The sequence below is a fragment of the Sorex fumeus genome, unplaced genomic scaffold, assembly GCF_029834395.1.
Source record: "Sorex fumeus unplaced genomic scaffold, SorFum_2.1 ptg000044l, whole genome shotgun sequence".
NCBI classification, from domain to species: domain Eukaryota; kingdom Metazoa; phylum Chordata; class Mammalia; order Eulipotyphla; family Soricidae; genus Sorex; species Sorex fumeus.
Window position 1 is genome coordinate 20,300,491 of NW_026606101.1, and position 16,997 is coordinate 20,317,487.

At 41.7% G+C, this 16,997-nt stretch overlaps 1 protein-coding gene across 4 annotated transcripts in view; it reads left to right on the forward strand.

The window, feature by feature from the left end:
- Positions 1-16,997, forward strand: part of PTPRA (protein tyrosine phosphatase receptor type A) — a 140,050-nt gene that overhangs the window by 106,799 nt on the left and 16,254 nt on the right. For all 4 annotated transcript variants that reach the window (XM_056121203.1, XM_056121200.1, XM_056121201.1 and 1 more), the window contains 3 exons: positions 9,550-9,640; positions 10,412-10,488; positions 15,381-15,417. In XM_056121203.1, the coding sequence (XP_055977178.1) occupies positions 9,550-9,640; positions 10,412-10,488; positions 15,381-15,417 (205 nt within the window). The remainder of the gene's footprint in view (positions 1-9,549; positions 9,641-10,411; positions 10,489-15,380; positions 15,418-16,997) is intronic.

A 16,997-nucleotide genomic window follows, 5' to 3' on the forward strand; every position in this document is an offset into this window, starting at 1 on the left:
TCTCAGTAGCTTGCCAGGCTCTCCGAGAGGGGCGGAGGAATCGAACTCGGGTCGGCTATGTTGGCTGCGTGCAAGGCAAACGCCCTACCCGCTGTGCAATTGCTCCAGCCCAATTTGTGAACTAAAAGGAAAAATGCAGTAGAAAATTTTGTAATTCTCAGGGGAAAAAATGGTTTAACAAAAAATTCCGATTTGTTGTTGTGGTGGTGATGACTAGTGATATATAGATTTAAAACTCACCACTGTTTTGGGGCCTATCAGATTTGAAAACCTTTCTTTTTTTTTTAAGTAAATAGATTTTATTTGGAGGTCTTTTAAAGGTGTGGAGGGGAAGAGAGAGTGTGGGGGCGGGGGAGGGAGAGAGAGTAATGCGCTCAAGAGAGAATGCGGGCTTCTCCAAGGATGGAGAGAGCCCCTACACATACCCCAACATTAGACATGAAAGCACAAAAGTACACATTTCAAGATGCGGGCGACACATGTGCTCAGACACCACATATGCTCGGCCACGTGGGTGCAAGCAGCACATGGGCTTGGGCAGCATATGTGCCTTAAAAAACTTTTTAAGATATCAAGTTGGTAAAGGTATAGAGTCATAGATTACATTCTATGTAATCTAGAGTCTAGATTACATTCTATGTAATCTAGAGTCTTGATTACATTCTATATAATCTAGAGTCTAGATTACATTCAGGGAGGTTGACTTGTACAGTGCAGAAGGAAGATATGGCAGATTTTAAATGCTCGCTCTCTCTGATCTAACTTTCAAGACTGGACAGAGAACTCGTCTGCACTAAGATGTATTTGTGCAAGGATGTTCATGATCATATTATACTAGCAGAAAAGGGAAATAAAAGGCAGTGTCTTTTTACATAGCAAAATGTCTAAATGATTTCTTGCATCCATTATTAATTTCTCTATTGTCATTCAAATAAATGTGTTCAAATAGATCTTCAAGCCATATTGTTAGAGGAGAAAACAAAGGACAATACATGGCATGATTCCCTCAAAAAATAAACTGGGGCTTGGGGGCACAGGGAGTGGGGTTTGCTCAAGTGTAAAGCACATGCCATGAAATACTTTCTTTTCAGCACCACAGGAGCATTACTGGGGTGGCCCAATAAATAAAGCAGTATCTGTGTTTGAGAGTTAGTGCCTGTTTTAAAAGAGTATTTTAGAGGAGTACTGTGAGCACAGCCTACAGAGGAGGGTGCAGAGGTAGAAGAAACATGATAGAATTTCTGCCTTATACCAAATTATTTGATTTCCTTTAGCAAGCTTTTTCTTAGGACATTTTTAAAGGCAAATTTAATATGGTAATAAAAGCTAATGAACCTTAGCTTTGGCATAGTATCTGTTATGCTTTAATGGACACACACAATGTAGAATAAAGAGTTGATGTTCCCAGTTTGAACTGTGCCAGGAGCCTTGTGGTTAGGTCTTTGTGAAAATGAATGTCACTAAATGGGAATTTGTTCTGGACAAACACTGGACCATTGGGGTGAACAGCTGAAGAAATAGGCAATAGGACATAACAGCTGTTTACAGATATTTGATAGGCTGCAAGGAGTCTAGCATTTTTGTGACTCTTCACAGTAGTTGAAAGTTTTAAGTTAGCTAAGTTTTCATCTTCAGAGTTGTAAGTTGAAACTTTTTTATTCACCAGCATTTACTATAGAAGGAAGTATTGAATTTGTTTAGAAGAATCACCTTTAAATGACAGTTTGGGTTCCTAAGACATGTTCAAGGCTTAAGGTTTGCTTTTTTTTTTTTCTTTTTTTTGGGGGGGGGTCACACCTAGCGATGCTCAGGGGTTACACCTGGCTCATGCACTCAGGAATCACTCCTGGCGGTGCTTGGGAGACCATATGGGATGCTAGGAATCGAACCCAGGTCGGCCGCGTACAAGGCAAATGCCCTACCCACTGTGCTATTGCAAGGCTTAAGTATTTTTAACTGGCACCTGAGAAGAAGAGGCTCAGATGCCAGAGAGAGATAATGGTGGAGCCAATAAGATGGAAAATCTGCATTTGCAAGATGCGATGTCTAAACTTTCCTTTGCATAAGACTCCACATCTGGGGCTGGAGCAATAGCACAGCGGGTAGGGTGTTTGCCTTGCACGCAGCTGACCCTGGTTCAATCCCCAGCATCCCATATGGTCCCCCGAGCACCACCAGGAGTAATTACTGAGTGCATGAGCCAGGAGTAACCCCTGTGCAACTCCAGCTGTGACCCAAAAAGTGAGAAAAAAAAAAAAGTCTCCACATCTTTAGTAGAGACAGTTTAGATTTTCAGGTGAATAATGCACATGTATGTAATCTGATAACAGGACAATGTGGCCTCTGAGTTGTGGAGAGACAAAACAGTCTGACATTGATAATTTGTTGTTGTTGTTTTGTTTTGGGGCCACCCTAAGGCTCGGGAGTTACTCTTGGCTCTGCTCAGGAATCGCTCTTGCAGTGCCCAGGGAACCGTATGGATGCCAGCGAATTCAACCCGGGTAGACCTGGTGCATGGCAACCACCCCACCTGCTGTACTATCTTTCTGGCCTCTACGTTGATAATTTATCTCAGAGTCCAAGTCCTATAGGAATTATTAAGAACTGTATCAAGAGCGTTGGTATCCAGTAGTTCAGGGGATTGGAGGTTCAGACTTCAGAAAGTTGTAACTGCTAATTTGGATTTTACACTAGTTATTATAAGTGAAATACAAGAAAAGTTGTTTATCTGGGTATTGGGTCCTTCTAGAAAGAAATGTTCCAAGTTGAGATGAACTGACTGCCTTAGAAGGTAGTAGATGATTTTCCATTTGAGTGTCCCAGCACTGGTGACTGTTAGGAGGGAGTATTTTTGCAAAGGGATTCAAACACAACAGTGAATGAGGAGCTGTATATCTTAGACAGCAGAGTAAAGCATGGAAAGAAAATAATTGAAAGGATTGTAAAGGAAGAAATAAAATAATGCATTTTTGTAGAGGATTATATTATCTCAGAAATTCAGAGACCCATCACCAAATTATTAGAATTAATAAGTTATTTTAGTAAAGTTAGAGATAAAAATAGAATGAAATCAATGCTTTTCTATGCATAAGCCACAGTCAAAAATTGAACAAGTAAAGGATGCCATTTACAATAGCATCCAAAATGTATATATAGTGTAAATACCTAGGATTAAATTTACAAAAGATTTAGAAAATGTTTGAAGAAATTATAAAAATGTTTGAAGACTAGAGGGAAAAAAACACCTAAATTAAATTAGTGAAAAGATAAGATCAGTATCTTAGAAGACTCACTATTGTAAAGATGTCATTTCTCCCCAAACTGATATGTAGATTCAATGCAATTCCAATAAAAATCCCAACAGGTTTTTTTGTGGAACTTGACAAGCTGATTCTAAAATTTATATGGAGGAGAAAAGATTCAAGAATAGCCAAGACATTCCCGAAGAAGAAGAACAAGGTGAGGAGACCTACCTTACCAGATATAAAGAGTTATTACAAAATTTAGTCAATAAAACACTTATATGTTGACACTGGGATAGATGGATTGACCTGTGAAATAGGAAGTCTAAAAGCAGAATCGTGTGAAAACTTTTATGACAGAAATAGTGTTTTGGTGGGGGAAAAGGAAGGTCTTTACAATAAATACTTCCAGGACAATTGTAACTCTAAGGCAATGAATGATATTGAGTTCTTCTCTCATACCAAATACAAAAATCAATTCCAATCTAATTAATTGAAATTTAAAGGGCTAAATGTTAAAACATAGGGACAGTAATGTAGGAGAATATACTTGTGATCTCTCAGTGGAAAAGAATTATCTGGCTACTTTTTGTTTGTTTTGGTTTTGAGGCCACATCATTGATGTTCAGGGGTTACTCCTGGCTCTGCATTTAGGAATTACTCCTGGCAGTGCTCAAGGGACCATATGGGATACCAGAATTCCTGAATTGGCCACAAGCAAAGCAAAAACCTTACTCACCATACTATTGCTCCAGCCCCCAGTTTGACTACTTTAAAATGTAGAACTTTTTTTCATAAACAGATAAAGAAAATGAAAGAACATTTCAGGAACTTGGTAAAATATTTTTATAAGAAAACTGATAAGGAAGAGTATGGATATCCAAAATATATAAAGAACTGCAACAGACTGAGGCTGGAGAGCTAGTACAGTGGATATGGAGCTTGCCCTGCAAACAGCCTACACGAATTCGATTCCAAGCATCCCATATGGTTCCCTGGGCCCCGCCAGGAATACAAACCAATGAGAAAATAAACATGCAGTCCAGTAGGAAATAACATGATTAGGTACTTCAGAGGGGAAGGAACCCTGTTTATCAATAAATTATAAAAAATGATAGACCTCATGAATAGTTGCAGTCATATAAATTAAAGCAATTACATTTGATTAATTGAAACCTGCATTTCAAATGTTGATAAGAGTACAGAACAATTGTAATATTTTGCATTGCTATTGACAGGTAAATTGGTACAGCTGCTTTGAAAAATAACTTTATCTGGTAGAATTAAAGATACTGTTGTCACTCTTGTATGTGTGCATAGGAAACACATACAAATTGGTGCTTAAAATGGGATTGTTAATTGTAAATAACCCAAATACCCATTCATAGTGGAGTGGATAAATAACTTTTGGTTTGTCACAGCTTTTCATTTACAAAGTAGAGCATTACAGTGTAGTTAATATGAACAAATGAACTTTGTCTACATGTACCAGGTCACTGCTTAAAAAAAGACTATGATGAAAATATATTGCTTAAGGACCAGGGCGCTACCTCAGTGGACATAAGAGCGTATACTTTGCCTGTAGGAACTCTGGGTTTGATCACTGGCACCTCCTAGTCATCTTCCCAGTACCTCCAGGACTGTCTGTTGTCACCCCCAAACCAAAAATTTGCATATAGAGAGCTGGAGACTTAATTCAGAGGGTAGGTCACTTTCCTTGTATACGGATGACCCCAGTTCAATCCCCAGAACCAATTATTACCCCTGATCCCTACCAGAAGTGATTCGTAAGCACAGAGCCAAGAGAAGCCCTGAGTGCTACTGGTTTTGGCCTCAAAACAAAACAAAATTTTACATATGTGCTATATATGTGTAAGTGTGTGCATATATATTATATATAGTTTAGGATACAAAACATAGCACTGTAGCACTGTCCTCCCATTGTTCATCGATTTGTTCAAGCGGGCACCAGAAACGTCTCCATTATGAGACTTTTTACTGTTTTTTGGCATATCGAATCTGCCACGGAGAGCTTGCCAGGCTCTGCCATGCAGGTGGAATACTTACTCTCGGTAGCTTGCCGGGCTCTCCGTGAGGGACGGAGGAATCGAACCAAGGTCAGCCGTGTGCAAGGCAAATGCCCTACCCGCTGTACTATTGCTTCAGTCCAGATACAAAACATAGAGGATACAAATATAACAGAGCAAGTAGGACACTTCCTTTCACACAACTGACCCAGACTTGATATCTGGCACCACATAATGGTCCCCCAAGCATGGCCAGGAGTGATCCCTAGGCACTGCTGTGTGTGGCTCCAAAACTAAAAAGCTAAAATAAAGCAAGATAATGATGAACACTACCCCAAGGTTCCTCTTGAGAGGAAAAAGGTGAAAGGGTCAACCTAGAGACTGGAGAGGTAGCACAGTTCAGTCACTGGTATCCCATATGGTCCCCCGAGTACCTCTGGGAGTAATTCCTGAGTGCAAGCTAGGAGTAACCCCTGAGTATCTCCTGGTATAACCCCAAAACAAAACAAACAAACAAACAAAAAAGAAGATTTCTAGGTACTGGAGGAATAGTACAGCAGGTAGGGTGTTTGCCTTGCACGCGGCCAACCCGAGTTTGATTCTCAGCATCCCATATCGTACCCCAAGCACCTCCAGGAGTAATTCCTGAGTTGCAAAGCCAGGAATAACCCTTGAGCATTGTCAAGTGTGACCCAAAAAGCCAAAAAAAAAAAAAGACTTCTAGTAAACATGGGTGATAGGTATCTTTTTTCATCTAGAAATAGAAAAAAAAAATTTAACTGACATTTTTTAAAACCTTGCTGCCTATAAAGACTTAAATGGTGTTTGATGCCACCTAGTGTTCATAGATATTTTCACATCTTAAGGCCCAGCCTCTGGTCCAGCTGCTCAGAATAAATACTCAAAGCAGGGATCTCCATGTTTGTTTTTTTTTCTTTTTATTTCTTTCTATATTTTTCGTGTGTGTGTGTGTGTGTGTGTGTGTGTGTGTGAAGAAAAGTTGTTTTTACAACTTATTTAGAAAGATACAAGGTTACAGAGAGGGGGAAGTATGTGTTTGGGAGAGAACATGGAGTTCTCCAGAGTGGAAAGAACACACAAAGAAATACAGAGACAAACAAGCGGGATATGTGTTCAGGAAAGAACACCAGCCTGAAGAGCGAAGTCCTGCAAGGCCCCCCTTGTTTGCTTGATTTCTCTTAAACCTGCTCTGTTACATCCCTCAGATATTCTCTTAACAGATCTTTTCCTTTCTTGTCTCAAATGGTGGCTCCTTTTCTTCCTATCTTTCCTTTAGGATTCTCAGGCTAACTGGAGATCTCTAGTATTTCTTCATCATGACTGAGGAAACTGGAGGTGCTGATCGGACTGTGAAGTGGGGGACCAGAGTGATAGTACAGCGGTTAGGGCTTTTACCTTGTACACAGCCAGTTCCGATTTGATCTCCGGCATCCCTCGAGCCTGGCCAGGAGTAATTTCTGAGTGCAGAGCTAGGAGTAACCCCTGAGCATTGCCCAGGTGTGATCCAAAAGCCTGGGGTAGTGTGGGGAGGACTGTAAGGTGCGGTCCTTATTTCTGAGGACTACTTTCAAATGTCTTGCTGTTACCATATTGTTATGGGGAATATATAGATACAGGAAAAATAATTCCTCTGGGCCAGTTTTAAGAGGTTTAAGTATGTATAACATCCTGCCCTATACGTGATGGAAATGTGTGAAAATCTAGTCTATGTGGATGAAGAAAAATGGGTGAATTGTGAAATTTCACTCTATTGTGTTGTCTCAGTTCCATGTGCAAAGTACAGCTCAGAAAACTTTTCTCCTCCCACCTTTGTTGGCAGTATCCGAGTAATGAAATTGCCCTCAGAATAACATGCTGAGCCAACAGGATTTTAGTTCTAAAAGGACATCCTTGAGTAAATGAGAGCAGATGGAGTCCTTGACTCTTTATCTTTCACTCTTTCACTCTAACTTCTACCATTGTGTTGCTGGTTTCCATAAAATCTGTTTGCTCCTTCTTTAAAGCTTTCGTTTATATCTGACAACATTGATTCTGTTTAGGTTGGCATTTCCTTTAAATTTTCATACTGAAAGTCAGAGAACTGTCTTCATTTATGTCTTTTTCTTCCCAATTCACCTTCCCTCCATTCCATCTTCAAACCTAGTAATTCTAATGTATTATCACTCTTTGTATTATCCTCTTCCCATATTTATATTCTCGCTTTCCTCTACCTTTCTCCAAGTCCATTTTCTACCTAGCAGCCAGAGTGATTATTCAACATGTAAATTGCACTTTTTAAATCTTGAATGATTCACTCATGCACTTAAAATCCAAAATTAAACACTCTGTTCAAGGATCTGTATGGAAACATAGGAGTTAGCCTTGCCAGACTGTTTTCTCACTTTGTCTCACCATCCCTACCAACCACTCCTGTGTAATACCCTCATTGAACTTTCAGTTCCTCATACAAGCCATAGTTTCCTCTTGTTTCTGGATTATCACATGCTGATCTCTGTACCTAGAATACTCTTTTCCACACACTTTCTTTCTCATCAAGATCTGTAAATATGTACATTTGGATATTTCTTGGGCTATCTGATATTTTCTCTAATAATTTTATTGTGTTTGTCATGCTAGGTGACTTTATAATTTTTGTTGTATTTGTATAATGTCTGTCTTGGTATTACCCACAAATTTGTATTGTCCATGAAAGTAATAACTGTGTATATGATGGATTCACCATGTTTTACTCTGTACCTAATAGATGCACATGTGAATTTATTGGCAGAATGACTGAGAAGTAATGCAGAAACCTTGTTTTCCTACTGCTAAATAGTGATATTGTTTTTTGGCTTGGAGTCATTCTAAACAATGACGGAAAGTAAAGTAATTTGTACACAGATTTTTATTTACGTTATTCTCAGGAGTACAGTTGTGTGGTCAGAGAGTATAAATATTTTTGAAGCTTATAAAATGTACCTAAATAGAAAATTTGTCTGGTTATAATCTAAAACTATTTCCCTTTTTGTTTTCTGGGTTTTTAATATATATTATATATAAAACATCAAAAGAGCATATTTAAAATAATGAAACTAAGCTTCCTGTTCTTATAAAACTAATTTATTGAACTCTTGCCAGATTAATAAGATAATGAGATTATCTTATTCCTTCTGTGACCAATATTATCCTGATTTTACAGATGAGAAAATATGGACCTAGAAAGTTTAGCAGATTTACTAAAGATCATGTGACCTCAGGGGCTGAAGCAGTAGTTCAGCGGTAGGGTGATTGCCTTGTATGTGGCTGACCTGGGTTCCCTCCCCGGCATTCCACGTGGTCCCCTGAGCAAAGCCAGAAACCATCCCTGAGCACAAGCCAGGAGTAAGCCCTGAGCATCACCGGGTGTGGCCCAAAAACAAATTTTTAAAATCATGTAACCTCAGACTGTCTTCTGTCAAGCTGTTCTATGTTCATCCACATACCCCCAGCACTAGTACATTTAACTTTGCTCCAGAACTGCTGCATGCTCAGTGTCACCTCATCTAATCTTGGCTTCCTGGTTCCTGAATCCGTGTGAATACCCTTCTACCCATCTGTGTCTTGAGGCTGACAGACTCTTGTCAAACCCATAGTCAGTCCCCTAAAAAAGACCTAACTCAGCTGACTATCCAGGGCCCACTTTGTGGTTTGCATCAAGATTTAGTTCACGTTTGCTTGGTAGTTAGCATCGAATAAATGTTCGTCCCTTCTGTTGTGTTTCTTTTTTTATTTTTTTTAACAGAGTGCTCCATTGTTACCTAGCATTGTAATGATTCCCTTAACCTACAGTAATTCTATAAAGATCATGCTAGACTTAAAAGTGCCATGAAAAACATTCTGTTCCTTGAGGAGTCTTGGTTTTAAACTCTAAGCAGCCCTTTTCAACCAAGTCCCCTCAGGATATTCCAAGGGATCCAACAGGTGAAAAATCACATTAATGAGGGACCATGGCACAAGGCTGGGGGACCATGTAGGGTAGGAAGGGGAGCCACAGGAAGGAAACAAGGTTAGAGGGGGGCTGTGGTCAGAAAAACATTGAGAAACATTGCCCTAAGCACTGGCAGGGTAGGTGGAGGAGAGGCACTCTGTTAGGCTCAAAGTATTTGCCCAGGGTCCATCTCCGTTCCTCCCCCAACTCAAGAAGAGGTATACCTTAACTGCCAAGTTAGCATTTGGAACATCAGGTTGCATGATTGGGCATAACCTGCTACTAATTTCTCTGATTTCTCCTAACTTTTCAGGCTCTCCCTGCTTGTCCTATCCAGGCCACCTGTGAAGCTGCCTCCAAGGAGGAAAATAAGGAAAAAAACCGATACGTGAACATCTTGCCTTGTGAGTGCTTGTAGGGTTTCTTGGGATATCAGCTGAAATTGCAGATCAAGAATAGAAAGAATCTTGTGTGTGGTAGAAGGATTACTACTAAAAACAGGTTGATGCTTTGGGACTGAGGTTCCAGAGACATAGCTGAGGGGTTAAGGCACACACCTTGTGTACAGTTGACCCCACTTCAATGTCTAGCACCATATGATTCCCCAAGCATCACCAGGCACAACCCGGAAGGCCCCCAAGGACACTTTCTTTCAAAGTGTCTGGTATGCAGGGGGTCGAGGATATCCACGTTCAGTGGTAGAGTGCATGCCTCAAATACATAAGCCCCTGGGTTCAATTTCACTAGTTCTGTAGTGATAGTTGAGATCTATCCAACTTACTGCTGTCATAAATAGTGCTGCAGTGACTTTATATATGTAAAACCCACACATGCCTCTATATCCATCACTGTATTACTGTCATCCCGTTGTTCATCGATTTACTCGAGCAGGCACCAGTAATGTCTCCATTCGTCCTAGCCCTGAGATTTTAGCAGCCTTCCTTACTCGTCTTTCCCAGCGCTGCTGTATTGGAGGCTCTTTCAGGGTCAGAGGAATGAAACCCGTTATTGTTACTGTTTTTGGCATATCAAATATGCCACGGGTAGCTTGCCAGGCTCTGTGGTGATCTCTGTATCCATAGACATAGATATCTCCTCTGCCTTGGGTTGCATCAGAATCAGTAAGAAATAAAATTGGATGTAAATGAAATTTAACCAGTGCTCTTTTGTCGTAGACGACCACTCTAGAGTTCACCTGACACCAGTTGAAGGAGTTCCAGATTCTGATTACATCAATGCTTCATTCATAAATGTAAGGAACACGAGCTTTCCTCATTACCTTGAGTGACCACTGGATGCTCTCTTCATCCAACTGCATGTTAGGAAGTATATTTTATCATTTCAGTTTTAAAGATCAAGTAGATAATTTTAAATATAATGTTGTGTTTATCATATCGTTTCCAAAAGTTTTCTAATGCAGAAATATAAACTTAAATGTGTACTTTTTGTTAGAATTCATAAATCTTTTATTAAGCTTGTTTCAAAGAACTAAGAACAAAAGCAGGTCTTGCTTTCTATAATGGGAGAGAACAGGACATGACATTTTAAAACCAGGTAAATCTGGTTATTCCTCTCTACTAGGAACCAAGACCTGAAAGCAGAAGTAAAATTGGTGGGTGGGGGAACAGGGTAGAGTGTAAGGGTAATTTAGAAAATGTTTATGGAGAAGGTATAGTAAACTTGAATATGTTATATGCCCCAGGGGAAGGAACTAGTAGAGAGTATTTGAAGAGAAAGTTGGTAAGAGCAAGCCTGACTACTAGAGCAGGATGCGTGAAGAGACTACTGATGGGATTTGTATACTCATGTACATATTTAGTGCCCAAGGCTGTTCATGGTTGTGACTGCCAAGGCTTTGGGAAGTACAGGGAGATGGGGAAGGTAGCCCATCCCCAACTCTGTGAGAACCTGGAGATCTCAGTCACAAAGTCCACTGGCCATGAGCATGGCAGTGATGGTGGGCAATGGAGGTTTTCAGCTCCTGTTTGTGCAGGTGGTGAGCTTAACCGCCCCCACCCCTCTGGAATGCTCTGGACAACTCAGCCTTGCGCAGGGTCCAGGAGCATCTCTGCAGTTTGTTGATGTCTTTCGAGATTTATGTCTATACCCATGTATATAGCAGCATTAATCTCAACCAGATGGTGAAAGCAGCCCAAGTGTTCGTCAGTGGAAGAATAGATGAGCAAAACATGATATGTACCTTTAAAAAAGGAAGGAAATTGTGGCACAAGCTGCTGCACGATTGAATCTTGAGAATATTATGCTCAATGAAATAAGCCAGTCACAAAAGACACAGTGTGTGGTTTCACTTACATACAACAGGGTAATGAGAGCGGTCAAATTTATAGAAAGTAGAAATGGTGCTTGCCAGGGGTGAAGGGGACAGACAAATGAGGAATAATTATTTAATGAGTACAGAGTTTGGTTGAAAAGTTCAGGAGGGTAGCTGGAGTGATAGCATAGCGGGTTTGGCATTTGCCTTTCACGTGTCTGACCCAGGTTCCATTCCCAGTATCCCATATGGTCCCCGAGCACCGTCAGGTATAATTCCTGAGTGCATGAGCCAGAAGGAACCCCTGTGCATTGTTGGGTGTGACCCAAAAAAGAAAAAAAGAAATGTTCGGGAGGGGTAGTCTTAACCATTATCTAGGGTCGTAGCAATAGTCTGGCTGGTAGGGTGTTTGCCTTGCATCAGGTGCAGTAAGCCCTGACTGAGCGCTACTGGATCTCGCCCCCATCATTTGTGTGTGTGTGTGTGTGTGTGTGTGTGTGTGTGTTGCGTAAGTGGAGCCAGTGAATAAGCGATCACCAGAATGAATTTGGTGAACTGTTCCTGTGTTTGGTTCTACATTTGGAGGCAGACCACACCAGCAGTGCTCGGGCTACTCCTCACTTGTTGCTCAGGGGTCCCTTCTTGTGCTTGGGAGACTCAGTGCTGCCAGAGGATCAAACTGCGCTTCCTGCGTACAAACCATGTGCTTCAGTCCTTTGAGCTCTCTCCCCCAGCCCATTCCTGAAAGCCTGTGTATATTTCACAGTGGTGGTCATATTTATAATTGGAAAGAGAACCTTGGTAAAGAAATGAGGTGGTAAATAAGGAATATGGGGTGGTAAATGGTCAACTTGGGAATACTGCCATCAGGGATTATGATGAAACGGGAAATAGGTTGGCTTCAGCATTATGAGGCAGGGTATATCAGATTGTTGCAATCTACAGATAGTGCTAAACTGAAAGTGGTTATGTGTCGGTATGTTTACATATCTAATAATACGAAGACAGATAGAGGTCAATTCTAGGGCTAGTGAGTTTGTGACTCTAAAAATCAATTCCCAAAACTCCAGATGATTTGAAGGGCTAGAGCTCAGGCTTTTGCATGTAAGAGCCCCTGGTTCAACCAACACCACATGGTCTCCTGAGCTCCACCTCCAGCCCAGTACCCCTGAGTGTGGTTCAAAAAACAAGGGAATATGGGGACCAGAGATGGAGCTCTCAGATGCAGCTGCAAGACTTGGCAACATAGAAGCTATCACGTGATCAATGGCTGATGGCTCAAAGATACACACACCATGGATAAGCTGGGAGATACCACCCATGCGGGTCACAGACTGGTGATGTGACAAAGTTTATTGGGGAGGATAATGATTAGGTAGATAGATATAGATAGGAAAGGGATGCGTGACATGGCAGATCACAAGACAGGGAGAGGAAGGTGAAATCTATAGTTTACATGAGCTAGATGGGATGAAGTATGACGAGGTGTCATGGGATTTCTATGAGCTAACACAGAGGCGGAACAATAAGCTTTACAGACACTATAGGTGCTGACACTCCATAATCTCAAACCCTGGTCACAGACAGTTGCAAGGCCATTGAGCCATGCTAATTGCCGGGGAATGCTGGTTCCCCTGGCAACAGCTCAGCCTCCTCAATGCCGAGACACAGGGTTTCCCCACAGGAGCCCAGCAACCAAGCTAGTTAGGGAGCTGCGCCAGGAAGAGCTCCAGCAAAGGAGAAGGCAAAGGGCTGGTGCTCTGGCTTTGCGTGCAGGCCTGAGTTTGAGGTTCCTTAGTCCCCATGGTCACCGGAGTACTGCTGGGTGCCACCCCTGTTTAACAACAGGGAGTAACCCCTGAGTCCCAGTGGTATGGTCCCCCAAAACGAAAAGAATCCAGATACTTCCATCTTTCCTGCTTGGATAACTTGAGCCTATTAACAAAGTCTTGTTACAAGAGGGTTGTTAGCAGTTTTAAGTATTTCTTGTCAGTGCAACATGCATTGCAAAGGAGAAGTTTTTGACTTTACCTTTATCTGTTAAAAATCATGACCTGGGGCTGAAGAGAGAGTACAGAGGGGAGGGTGCTTGCATTCCTTATGGCACGCTAGTTTGAACCCCAGCATTTCACAGGATCCCCTGAGCATTGCCAGATGGATAAACCCTCCTCCAGAAAATGATTAGTTTTTAAAAATAAAGAGCATAATCTTTCCCAGAAGCCTCTCCAATGCCGTCAGGGCCAACAGCCCATAAGTTATCACATGCTTACACTTTTGTCACTGTCTTGGATACTAGAATTGCTCAGTTCTTAGGAATATCATCTTCCAAGCCAAAGAAGAAAAATGTTCAGACACTGAGTAGCTCAGATGTGACAGAGAGAAGATATGGTCCTGGTAACAACACATTCCGTTGTTTCCTGTAATGCGCAGTGAATGTGAAGTATGTGGACAGGATTGCCAGGTTCTGTGGGGCTTAGACAAAGAAACATTCAGCCAACCTGGTGACCTAGTACAGCTTAATGTTGAAGACTAAATCCAAGTTCAAGAGAAGAAAGATAATCCAGAACTTCAGAGTAAAAGGAGAAGCCTGAGCAAAATCCAGGGGGAAAAAGCAGTCTTAGGTTATAAAGTATAAGATGAGAAATTGAAAGGGATGAGGTTTGGGGAAATTGGTAGGTATTTGATCTTGGAAGGCATTGAATGTTAAATGTGTCTGTTGGGGTTCTTTGTTGCAGAAAACACTGTACTTTTGAGGGCTGGAGTGATAGTACAGCGGTTAGGGCATTTGCCTTGCATGCGGCTGACCCGGGTTTGATTCCCAGCACCCCATATGGTCCCGCGAGCCCCCGCCAGGAGTAATTCCTGAGTGCAGAGCCAGGAGTAACCCCTGTGCATCTCCAGGTGTGACCCACAAAGAAAAAAGAAAACACTGTACTTTTAAAATTCATTCTTTTAAGCAAAATTTTATTATTATTATTATATATTATATTATCTTGCAGTGTCTGTGGGAGAGGGCTGGAGAGACAGTACAGTAGTAGGCGCTTACCTTGAATGCCGCTGACTGGCTTCTATCCCCAGCATCCTGTGTTGTTCCCTGAGCTCTGCCAGGAGTAATTCCTGAGTCCAGAGTGAGAAGTAAACCTGAGCATTGCTGGTTGTGAACCAAACACAAAAAAAATAAATAAAGTTTAAAATTGAAAACTAAAAATAAGGGGCTGGAGAGATAGCACAGCAGGTAGGGTGTTTGCCTTGCACGCGGCCGACCCGGGTTCGATTCCCAGCATCCCATATGGTCCCCCGAGCACTGCCAGAAGTAATTCCTGAGTGCATGAGCCAGAAGTAAGCCCTGTGCATCACCCGATATGACCCAAAAAGGAAAAATAATAATAAACTAAAAATAATCCTAAAAAAAAGAAAATACTTTTCCTTTGTAGTGTGAACCCAGCTTCACCCTTAGAACCCTGCATATCCTTCTTAGGCTACCTTAGCGTGTTCTCCATTCACATTAAGGCCCGTGTTGTCAGAAACAGGAACTAGCTAGGAGTTAATATTCAGGTATTTTATACCAGTGTTTATTAATTTCCTTTGAGAAAGCAATATGGGGTCCGGCCATAGCATATGCTTATAGCCCCTGAGCACCACTGAATGTGGCCCAACAACAGAGTTACTTTCAGAGGGCTGCCTAGGTCATGTTATCTTTGATTACTGGTATCCAGAGCTAATCCCTGGAAATTTGTAGAATGGAAATCCTTGCTCGTTGCCTGAACTTTTTTACAGGGAAGTCTTTGTTAACTTGTTTTCAATTTTTCTATTTCAAAAAATTCTAAAGGATTTTTTTGTTTTCTCTTTTCTTTTCCTCTCCCACTTTTCAGGGATACCAAGAAAAGAACAAATTCATTGCTGCACAAGGTAAAGTAATGAAAAAGCTTTTTCTCTTGGCCTTAACTCCTGGTGGTTTTGGGGTTTTCCTTCCAGATGCTAAAAAGATTAGTAAGAATGCAGTGACTATTCCGTTTTTATGCCACCTGAAAGAAATAAGATTTCCTTTCAGGTTTAGAGCTGAGAGTCTGCCTCTTGATGGCTCAGTGTCAAGAATCCTTGAAAAGAAATGCTTTTGGGGGCTGGAGTTTCTGGCCTCTTGGGAGAGCACCTGTTGTGTGTGCTTGCTCTGGGTTTGGCTCTCTCTGAGATGAGGAAAGGTCAGTGGAATGTATGGGATGGGAAGTTCTTTTATATAAGTCTCTCTGTCACTCTCCTCCCGTTGTTCATCCATTTGCTGGAGCGGGCCCAGTAACGTCTCCATTGGAGACTTTGTTGTTACTGTGTTTGACACATCGAATATATCACGGGTAGCTTGCCAGGCTCTGCCGTGCGGGCGAGATACTCTCGGTAGCTTGCCAGGCTCTCCAAGAGGGGCGGAGGAATCAAACTCAGGTCGGCCATGTTGGCTGCGTGCAAGGCAAACGCCCTACCGCTGTTCTATCACTCCAGCAGTTTATATAAGTATACCCAAAAAAATTGGAGAGTAAAATTGGAGAGTCTTCTTTCCTTTCGCGTACACACAGTCTGAAAAGGCCCTATGTCTTGGGACTCTTCCAGAGCATTTACTTCTAGTCAGGCTACACAGAGTTTAAATTTGAAATCAGAATGCTGGAGAGATAGTATGAGGTTAAGGCACTTGCTTTACATGTGGCCAACCCTGTTTGAAGTCTGGCACCACATGGTCTCCCAAGCATCACAGGATGCAGCCCTAGTGGCCCCTGGGCAATACCAGACCCAAAGCACCACTTGGAATTAGTCTCTGGAGAGGAGCCTCACCAGGTCCACCTGGCTTATCTCCCTCTACCTAAGTTCTACTTTCACTCACACCCAAGTAATTTAGGAACCCTTAGAGCAGGGTCCCTAGAACCCATATACACTCTGCACTCATTTCATAGCCTGCTAACAGATGTCTTCACCTCTAAAATTCTATTAAAAACACTATGATGTGGGACCAGAGCTATAGTACAGTGCGTAGGAGTTTGCCTTGCTTTTGGCCAACCCAGGTTCTATCCCCAGCATCTCATACGGTCTCCTGAGCACAGAACCAGGAGCAACCCCTGAGCACTGCCAAATGTGATACTAAAAGCCAAAAAACAACAAAACAAAAAACACCATGGCATTCCTCTTGAGAAATAACCAAGGGCCGGGAAAAGAGCTCATGTGCCTGCTTTGCATGCTGGAGGGGCAGGTTTGACCCCTGGCACCAGCTGGTGCATGACCTGTCCTTTCACCAACATGAGTTGTTTCCAATCTTTGTGATATGTTCCATTCTCACTGGTGTGGGAGAATATCCCATTGTTTTGATTGCATTTTTCTGGTAATAATTGATGATAAACTCTTTCACATGCCTGATGACCTCTAATTTTTTTTAATGTAATGCATTTTTGTCTGTTGATTTGTTGAGATAGATAATAATTTAACCTTCTTACAAACTGTATCCCTGTCAG